Raw genomic sequence first — 10,670 nt, 5'->3', positions numbered from 1 at the left:
CAGGAGACGGCCTATATGTGTCCCACCCCCTGCGCGTTATCAACTGTCGGCGTACAGTCAAGGTCATGAGCGAGCCACTGTGCGTGTCTGCGTTCTAAAGATAGTCGAAGTGTTCCTATCGGCGTGTCTGTTTTCTCTCCATACACGCCGTGTGATAAGAGGCGTTCGGAAGGGCCCACAAGTCCAGAAAGTGAGGGTTTGCTGTTCCCAGATTAGCCCGACGGTCTCCTGACTGACGGTGGAAGCACTCCCGAGTATCACATCCCGGCCCTCTCTTCTGGAACAACGATTGTAGACACACACTTGGTGTGCACACACATTAACTTTGTTCCCGGGAAATGACACTCACACCGTCGACCTGTTTGAATCATTGACTACAAGACCGTCTTTAGTTTCAACCGAGTTAGTTAATCTCGGTCAGCGGTCAGGACAACCGGGGAGTATCTGGAGTGTTCTATTCCCAATCAAATGGACTGGGTTCAATCCACGTCTGTAGCCCATCCTGTGATGCCTCGGTGTCTTGTGCACAAATGCTTGGGTCAGGACAGACTAAATATTTGATTAATGGTTATTATCAAAAAGAGTCCTAACATGAAGCGAAGCAAATTAACACAGCCCTGCTTCATGTGTGTGTGCTTTGCTCCACTAAAACAAGGATGAGGCACATTACTATTTGTGGGGCGTGCTACAAATACAAAATATGACTATGTGCTTTGGGCGGGAATGACTCGTATCTGAATTCAGCGGAAGGCTCTTCTGTTGACTGTGTCTGAGAGACCTAAGGAAGGTAGCGGTCCACCTGTCTGACCCTGTGTCCTCCTCCGCAGACACATGTTCTTCATGCACGTGAAGGAGGACCTCCACAGCGGCCACCTCCGCATGGCCTCGGAGCAGGCGGAGGAGCTCGGCGCGCTGCTGGCCCAGGCGGAGTTCGGCGACTACAACCAGAACACGGCGCAGTACTGGTACCGGGAGCTCTGCGGGGAGGAGCCCTGCCCGGACACCGTCAACAGGTAAACAACAACAACATTACCAACGCGTGCACAAACGATGGGGCCATGGGATACAAACCGCCGGCGGTTTGAAGGAATATTATTTATTCCTACAAACCGGAATATTTTTATTTCAAATAAATACACACACACAGATGGACACACACACTCACACAAACTCACACACTCAGAAAGACACACACACACACTCAGAAAGACGCACACACACACTCAGAAAGACCCACGCACACACTCAGAAAGACCCACGCACACACTCAGAAAGACACACACACACACACACTCAGAAAGACACACACACACACACACTCAGAAAGGCACACACTCACACTCAGAAAGACATACAGGCAAAGCGACACACAGAGAATGTGACTGGATATACATGGACAAATATGAGAGGACCTCACTTTCTTTACCATGGTGATGAGACTGTATTGCTTGCTCTATCGCACAAAATAGTCAAGCGTGAAAATATTCGACCGGTGAGTCACTCCCTGAACAAAGTCTAGGAAAGCTTTCCAGAGTGTACGACCGAGACGGACGCCTTCCTTTCGTTTCCTTGACTTTCACAAAGTCGCCAGGCGACGGACGAGTGCCTTTTATATAAAAGCAGACGGTTCCCTGTCTCTCAAAGACGAACAACATGGCCGCCCGCTAGCCCGGTGCTCCCGTGATTCCTCCGATTAGTTCGGCTCAAAAGCACTCGGCGAAACGTACTCCGGCCGGTCAGCTGCCACCCCCCCCCCCCCTGGGGAGATGGGGCGTTTTTAGTTACTCTTCCACAAAGCCCGGCATGGATCCCAGCCAGGGCCTGGGATCCACCTTGAGGTCCGGGGCCCGGGGCGGTCTGAGGCCCCAGTGGAGAGGACTCGACTCGTCTAGCGATGGCGGTCGGGTCTGTGTTTTTAAAGTATAAATATAAAAGGGTACAGACGGTGCAGGTTGTACAGGGAAAAGCTTTGTGTTTGTGGGAGGATACAATGTCCCCGTATTCGAGTCCATGTTCTCTGAACGCTTTGCTCACCCGTGATGATTGCGTGTTGATTAGATTATTGGGTAATCTGATCCTAATACGTGAGTAGAGTATTCCACGGGAATCTCAATTTGAAAAACGCGGTAAATCGTCTGCTGCTGCCTTCAAACCTTTATGGCATGGCGACGCATAATTGAAAGCGAAAAGCATTAACCTATCTAAGTGGGCTTTTTAAAGGGCATTGCGCTCATCATTCGGCCCCGGCTGAACGTCTTCTAGTTAGCGACGATATAACCCCAATCCTGGCTGTCTGCCAGGGACGGCTTCAAGCCAAAACCATCATTAAAAAAACATATTTTCCTCCACAAGAAGGCATTCATGCCAGGTGACGAGCACCCCATGTGACCCGAACACGATCCATCACGGAGGATTGAGTGTCAGGGCACACGCAGTAAAGCACCACTGTGCCATCCATCCCCAGGCTCCTAGCTGACACACGCGATGCACTTTGAATGCAAATGCTGGGAAGTAGATGGACTGGTAGGGGGGGGGGGGGGGGGGTGGGGGGGGTGGTGGTAGTGTGGAGTGGCTGGGTCGCCATGTCATGTTCAACAGTTGTCAATAGTTTGGACAAGACTCTGCGCTCGCGACTGCTCTGAACACTTGTGCCGTGCCAGCAGATGTCTGACCCCACAAGGGGCCCCTCGTCTGACGATGTGCCCCTAGGGAGCGGTCTCGCGTGTGCCCACTAGCAGGTGAAAGTGCCATTTGGCGCACGCCCTTTCTCTGAAGCGCCTCAGAAAATGTGAGCGCACGCATTTTCCGGGCCGGCCTTTCGACCGGCTGGCCCCGTTGGAAATCGATCCCCCAACCCTGGCCGTACAAACGAGGCGTTCTGCAACCGGATCCTGGTGGATTCAGGTTTCCTTCCTCGTGCGTTTTCATTTCTATTACGTCAGCCGAGCTGCGGTTTCCCTGAGGTTAGAGCAAGAGTCCCTTTCGGGAGGTTAACGTGTCGTGTGAGTACAGGCTGTAACTTTACCTCTAATTGTTTTTTGTTGCAGCGCTACCGATCATGTGCAAGTTGAGATAAATGGACCCCTTTTCCCAAGTGGGGAATGGGATTTAGCTTAAAAAATGCACCAAAAACGGAAGCAAGATGTTTTCCTTAATATAATCAAGCGAGTCCTCGTGTGTAGTGCTATATGTAAAACCAAGTATTTAATTAAGCTTCAAGTGCAGGCTTAATTATGGCCCCGTGCATATCACAAAATCTTCAATCAAATCTCCATTTAATTATATTCAAGTAATTAGGACTTGGAATAGATTTACAGTCTGGCAGTTGCACAGAAGTTCCTTTTTCATGTCTACGTGCTGTTCTTATTTTCTTCACGCCTCAGCTATGATTCACGGTTGAAGGGGCTGGGGGGGAGGAGAGAGGGGGGAGGGGGGGGGGAGAGAGAGAGAGAGAGAGAGAGGGGAGGGGAGGCTGCCTTCTGTTATAAGGATATGTGCATCCTGAACAGCTGTTTTCTCACTCCAGTCACACTTGTTATTTTCTATTTCAGTCTCAACACATGGATTTATGTCCACGTTAGCGGTAGGAAAGCCTTGAGCAACAACCCTATTGCCTACCAAAACGTTACCCTTCTAATCCATGCTTCCCCGGTATCCCCCCGCCACCACCGATGCCTCGAGGGTCTTTTGAGGACACGGGTCTTTCTGGTCACTGAGTTTGCATCAGGGTCTGTGTGCGTACCGAGCCCGGTCACCGTTGGAAACGGAGCGCGGAGCTATATTGTGTGGGAGACGGATGGAGGGGTAGCTTCGGGTGGTTAAAGAGGGAGATGGAGAGAAGCGGCTGAATGACTCCGCCTATGGAAGTGCGGTGCGTGTGCTCCGCTGGATCCCTCGTTGGCTGTGGCTGCGACGTGTTGTCTGCATTATTTATCCCAGCAGCATGCTGCGCCGCTAACGACCATCTGAGTGTTGATTAAAATGTGGAGCTGGGTGTTGTTGATTAAAGGAGGGAAGAGAAAGTTTTGGACGGAGAAACAAAAAAAAACAGCTCCACTTGTTAAACATTCTCAGCACGTTGCCTCCGCTGACCTCTTCAAGCTCACGATGTTGATCTGACGTCGACCGGGAGAAACGGCGAGGATATTTGTTGAGGCAAGACAACTTTATTTGTATAGCACTTTTCATACACGAGGCAGACTCGAAGTGCTTCACATGGAAACATCGTCGTACAATAAAATGTAGTAATAAAGTAAAATAGATAGGATTAGTTCAGGTAATTGTTTTAGTTGACATGTAAAGAAAAAGTCAAATTAAAAAAGCAATTTAACCTGAGTTCTTTCCTTTTTGTCTCCTCCCCTCCCTCCCTCCTCCCCTCCCCTCTCCCCCACCCCCTTGCAGAATAGTGTCCCGGCACCAGGCCCTGGAGGGCGCGGGCCCCGGCTCCGTGGAGTACCAGGCCCTGCAGCTGGTCTCGTCCCTGGAGCACTACGGCGTGGAGTGGCACTGGGCGCGCGACGCCGACGGCCAGCGGCTGGCCATCGGCGTGGGGCCCGAGGGCATCGCCGTCTGCAAGGAGGACTTCGCCCTCGTCAACAGGTGGGGGAGAGCTGGAGAGCGTGTTGTTGTTGTCGTGGTGGTGGTGGTTGTTGTTGTTGTTTGGTACAGAGTTTTATATTTCAGCTTTCAGATTTCATGCAGCAACTAAGGATTTTCTATTTGTCTAGTCGGAACTTAAGTCTGGCAGACGAGCTCTATGAGGGAGGGGGGGGGAGAGTGAGGGAGGGAGGGAGGGAGAGTGTGAGGGAGCGTGCGTGATAGAGCGAGTGAGATGGACTTAAGTATTTACAAGTCGGTCATTTAACACGGGCTATATTGCCATGTTATCTACTCCAGCCCTGGGAATTATCAGTGATGACCCGATCCGTGGTTGTTATTGCATCGAATGATTAACTTTGTTAATTCACGTCGTACAAGTCCACGAGTTAAGTACACATGCTATTAGGAAGCGGTTCCGAGGTTGTTCCCCAGTGGATGGGTTGTCTACGTCCAATTGACATTCATCTTTGTTTCCTCCCCTCCCCGTCCCAGGATATGCTACCCGGTCATCCAGATCGCCACCCAGTCGGGGAAGAGCGTGTACCTGACCGTTACCAAGGAGACCAACGACAGCGTGGTGCTGCTGTTTAAGCTCATCAGTCACCGGGCAGCCAGTGCCCTTTACCGGGCCATCACGGAGACGCACGCCTTCTACAGGTGAGGGGGGGTCGCCGCCCTGGCGGGGGGGGGGGGGAGGGGGATCCATCCAATCAGAGGATCAGATCCGTCCAATTGGACGGTTCTGGGGGACTAGATTACTTGTGGTTGGGTCAAAGGGATTTACGTTATTCATGCGTTCATCTGCTCAATGTCGTTTTGGGGAAAAAAACGAAAATAGTTTTTGTGGCAGGAGTCCACTTGTTCCCAACTCGACATGCTTAATATCTGCGTCGTCCCGTCTCTCTTTGGGTTAATGTTTTCCGTTTGACCATGTAACGCGGCGAAGACCTCCTCACGGACACGCGATGACCTAAAAACAAGAGTTACACGGGGGCATCTCGCCCCCGTGTTCCGCGAGTTAAGCACTTGGCCACTCATTGACTAAAGCCGTGCTCCTTTTAGAATAAGGCTCATGTTCCCGGGTCGCTCTGGTGTGGCGAGATCACGGCCCCGAGCCAACTCTACAGCCACCGAGACCAGGAGAGGAAAAAAACCCTTACTTGATAGACCTAAAGAAACTCGGGTCCATTTGTTCTCCGAAGGTTTCTGCTCTGTTTGGCACAGAGTGTACGCTGAATATGCATTTGCCGCGATCACAAGCGTACACATTGACTCTCTATTGCTCTTAAATCCTCCTTTTTTTTTTTTTTTTAGCATGCATGCGCACAGACGGTGGGTTCTGAAAGCCCTCGTCCTATTCCTTTAGTATGCATCTTTAATGAAGGCATAGCGTGTGTGTGTGTGTGTGTGTGTGTGTGTGTGTGTGTGTGTGTGTGTGTGTGTGTGTGTGTGTGTGTGTGTGTGTCCTTGCACACAAGGTTGTAAGGAGGGAGCACAATCGAAATGGCTGCACTATAGAATTGTGCTCGCTCAGTCAGAAAAGCCACAAAGGTACAAAAGACGCATCGCTCTGCCTTTGTTTTCGGACATGCAGGCTTTTAGTTTGGAGTGTGCAGAATTCCCCCCCTGTCACCTGCGTGCGTTTCTTCGTGGCGCAGGTGCGACGCTGGACGGTGGGCCGTAGTGGGGGGCTGTGTCAGTGGAACACAATGAGGTTGACCTGCCCGCCACAAACTGCAGAGTAGCAAAATACAATGTTCAAGAAGAAACGACAAAATTCCCTTTTTACTTTTCTGTTTCAAGTTATTTGTATGGGCTCCTGTACCTTTTGATGTTGTCAGACGACCGGGACAGAAAGTAGGTTGAAAGGGAGAGTCGATCACCTTCTTATAAACCCAGAGGCCATCATTCTGTCCATCCCTTGAAGTTATGGTCAAGTTGGAACGAGCTCACGACCGGTTGGAAGCACAAATTCCTCATCTCACCGGGTCCTTCTTCCTCTCCCCCCTCCCCCAGGTGCGACACGGTGACCAACGCGGTGATGATGCAGTACAGCCGCGACTTCAAGGGCCACCTGGCCTCGCTCTTCCTGCACGAGAACGTCAACATGGGCAAGAAGTACGTCTTCGACATCCGCCGCACCTCCAAGGAGGTCTACGACCACGCCCGGCGCGCCCTCTACAACGCCGGCATCACGGACCTGGTGTCGGGCGGCGGCGGTGGCGGCGGGGGCGGGACCCCGGGGTCCCGCTCGCCCAGCCGCGGCGGGGGGCGCGACGAGGCGCTGGACTGCGGCAGCTGCCAGGAGAGCCGGGAGCTGCAGGAGCGCGTGCGGAAGCTGCGCGAGGCGCTGCTGTGCATGCTGTGCTGCGACGAGGAGATCGACGCCGCCTTCTGCCCCTGCGGCCACATGGTGTGCTGCCAGGGCTGCGCCAGCCAGCTGCAGGTGAGACCCCACCCACCAACCCTACCTCCCCACCCTATCCACAACCCCACCAACCCCACACCCATCCACCCAGCTACGAAGTACTACGTTGCGCTCGGTAATATGTTTTGGATGCCGTTTCTTTTTCTCATCAAGCCTTAATAAAAAAGCAATGACTCGATAACATATTAAAGTAAACAGATATGCGGTCGACCTGTAAGGTATTACAGCGAGCTAATCGGTCATCGAGATATAAATCAGCAAATAAAAGACGAGGGCTATAAATGATGATCATTTGATTGCCGTTGCCCTCTGTTACCCTCTGCGTGTCACAACGATTAACCTATGACCTAGTTTCAAAGGTTACCCTGCACTCCGATGCGAGCAGGACTGTAACTGTACGATGCCCTGAGCCGACAACGACAACAGTAGCACGCCTGTTCTCTGGGAGTACATTAGCATGTGAGGCTGCCTCTACAAGCATGGCCGCCGTCCAGACCCGCGTCCCCCCCAGGTGCTCCAACTGAACTCCACACGGCCCGTGCACGTCTTCAGATGGCGCGATAAAGGCTGTGAAGAGTTAAAAAAAAAACGTAATAAAAAACTTACGGAACCCTTTAATTATTCATCTTGGAAATGTTTTGGCCGTGTTTGTCACTCGCGTTGTCCCGGGCCTTCTGTGGTTTCTGACCCTGTGAGGGGAAGAGGGATCGCCTTGGGGGGGGGGGGGTTGAATGCGTTTGTGCGTTGCCAGTCGTCTCTCAACTCTGCTTCCGCTGGGGCCTAATGGCCTCTTCATGTTGTTGAATAGACCCTTTTATATCTGCCGTTGATTATAGACAGCAAAGCGAGCTCATTTCAATAGCGCCATAAATCTTTCCTTCTCTCTCTGGCGCGGGGGACAATGGCTCCGTGTTTTTTCAGCAGAGTCCTCGCCACGCACACTTGGTGTCGGCACTCCAGCCTGTTATTTAAAATGGTTAAGAGGTTTTTAATGCGCCGAGGAGACTCTGTTTGTGTCCGTCGGTGGGGAGCCGGCCCGCGGCCCAGTGTCTCTGTAACGGCCCGCTGGTAATGTTCTGGCCGTGGAGTTGCTACTTTGTTGGCGTTTTTCTCCATTTTCTAGGACTTTGGAGATGTTTATAGAATATTGTTTTTTTTGCGTATTTAATGAGTCCCAAGTGTACTGTAAATACATGTAGTCCGTCGGTCGAAGCTTCCAGAGGCCTTGTTTATGATCAAATGAAGACTTCTAATATGAACTCCCTACCAGCTTTAAAGATGGCCGATGGCACTATTCTACTCAAAGTAACATTAAAATCCTGCTAGATGCGGTCAGAGTCATCATTAGCACCACCTGACTCCAGATGGTCCGGTTATATCACACGCTGTGCAAATGGAGACAAGAATGTCCCTGCTCAGAAACGCCCCCCTAAATGGCGGCCTGTGAAACGTCTCCAAGATGTCTGACCCGTCTCCCCCCCCCCCCCCCCCTCTGTCTGCAGACGTGTCCCGTGTGCCGCTCCGACGTGGAGCACGTGCAGCACGTCTACCTGCCCACGTGCACCAGCCTGCTCAGCCTCACCCTCACAGACAACCACCACCCCCGCACCACCACCAAGACCACCACCACCACCTCCTCCTCCACCACCACCAACACCACCGGCGGCAGCAGCAGCCCCATGTCCATCCACCGGGACACTGCCTCCACCAACGACGCCTCCAACGCAGAGCACAACCACAAGGTCTCTACGCGGTACCACCACATGTAGACCGTGGGTGGAGCGGGTCCCCCCCCCCCCCCCCCCGGGGTGAACAACCCACAGGACTGATGAACTGGTGAACCGGGTCGTGGTTAATGTTCAACAGAGATTGGAGGTGGTTGTGGTGGTGGGGGGGGGGGGGGGGGGGATCGATGAGATTCTACGCCCACCTGGACTTCATTTGATCCCCTTTTTCTAGTTCCAAAGTTCACGATCTACCAAAATCTATGAGAAGACTCCAGAGACTGTAGCCACTCCCACTCCTTGCCCCGCTTGTTCTTGATTGGGCCGTGGCCGCCGTTGGGCCACGCCCACCAACACCGCTACGTCATATCCAGCCAGTCCCGTCTGTCCTAGTATTGCATCCCTCTGACCCCCTTGTCCTTTTAGATTAGCCCCTTGTGTTGTATTTCTTAATTAATTTATTGACGTATCAGTTGACCTGATGAGTGGACGAAACACTACTTTTGTTTTGGAATTTTTGCTTTGATGTACGAGTTTTATTTCTTTTGCTGCTTTTTTCCTTTTGCTTCATATCAGGTGAGGTTAAGGCATCCATATCCGGCATCAATTCCTTTTTAATGATTTTGCAAAGAGATTCTGTGTTTTAAGAGAATAACATTTTTACATTATGGATTGAGTCGATCAGTTAGTTTTCATATTTAAAACATGTCCCTAGATTTCGGTCATTTGTTCAGCCGGTTAGTTCTCCGATTACTCGGAATGAGATGCATCTTTTTAAAAACGTTGGCAGGGTTTTTGTGTTATATTTCTTGAGTGTGATCCATGTATTTAATTATGTTTCCCCTTAAATGCATTGGGGAGGCCTCCAGAGACTGGGAAGCACACGCGTACACACACGTACGCACGCACACAGGAACGCACCCATGCACGCATGCACAAACACAGAAGACAAGCATGGACACGCACACAGACACACAACACGAACACACACACACACACACACATGCATAGCCAGACACCACTTTCAGTAACCCGATATGCACAGGCAGTGGTTCTGCAAGCTCAAAAGTATCTGTCCTCTGAATGAATCTGAAAAATGGACACGGCAGAGATTGTATTTGTTGAAGCGCTGTTGTTGTTTTAACAGACTTTTGTTGTTCAGTGTCAGTTGCTCCCTCCCCCCACCCCACTCATGGGAACTAGTAGCAAAAGTCCTTGTTTTATTTTGAAAAGGTACTAGCAGATTTGTCAGTGCAACACCAGCTTGCTGTTCGAAAAGGTTCAACCTGTAATTTATTTTTCCCTCTGACCAAGGTATGTTTTTATTTGGAAGAAAGGAGAGATCTTGTGTACATTGTCACTTTACCAAGAGAAGTCTCTCCATGTAGGGGTTTGGCCTTAATGTAGCACCGACACAATGTGTTTTTCGATTACATATTCTCGAATTTTATTTCTATGCACAGATTATTTTTGTTTGTTGACGTGGAGATGAGGAATACTGTTTGTGGATGCAGAATATCTTCCTGTCTGTCACTTCCTGTCAGCCAGAGAGTGTGTTTTATTTTTCCACATTGTAAAAGTTGCGATTTGTTTCTGTTTTCTGAAGCAATAGCCACTTCGAAATAGCGTGTAGGATAAAATCCTTTTTTATATATTACGCTTTGACAAGAAAGAAGTATTAATAAAGGTGTTTTTAAAACAAAAACTGGAGCCTGTGTTAACATTCCAAAATTCCACTGAGGTCTTTCTGTGAGAATGTCTGAAGATGGTTGAAACCCAGGTCAAAGCACTCGAAATGAAAGCAGTGAAAGGGTTAACTGTGCCGCTGGACTTGCACCAAGTCCCCATCTTGATACGGAGGTGAAAGACGTTCCATTCTGAAGGAGGGTTTCAGATTCCAACCCTTGAGCTAGCTGATT

The 10,670-nt window shown here is 50.7% G+C and overlaps 1 protein-coding gene across 1 annotated transcript in view; it reads left to right on the top strand.

Annotated features, from left to right (window-relative positions):
• The window catches only part of mylipa (myosin regulatory light chain interacting protein a), a 20,696-nt gene extending 10,240 nt beyond the window's left edge, over window positions 1–10,456 (top strand). Inside the window, exons 3-7 of the mRNA XM_030347142.1 lie at window positions 828–1,013; window positions 4,402–4,599; window positions 5,092–5,256; window positions 6,616–7,045; window positions 8,530–10,456. Of these exons, the coding sequence (XP_030203002.1) occupies window positions 828–1,013; window positions 4,402–4,599; window positions 5,092–5,256; window positions 6,616–7,045; window positions 8,530–8,796 (1,246 nt within the window). The 3' untranslated portion in view covers window positions 8,797–10,456. The remainder of the gene's footprint in view (window positions 1–827; window positions 1,014–4,401; window positions 4,600–5,091; window positions 5,257–6,615; window positions 7,046–8,529) is intronic.
• The last annotated feature ends 214 nt before the right edge of the window (window positions 10,457–10,670 follow it).

This window comes from Gadus morhua, chromosome 22 (genome assembly GCF_902167405.1).
Source record: "Gadus morhua chromosome 22, gadMor3.0, whole genome shotgun sequence".
NCBI lineage: Eukaryota > Metazoa > Chordata > Actinopteri > Gadiformes > Gadidae > Gadus > Gadus morhua.
The sequence above is the reverse complement of the archived record's forward strand: the minus strand, read 5'-3'. Positions and strand labels throughout refer to the sequence as shown.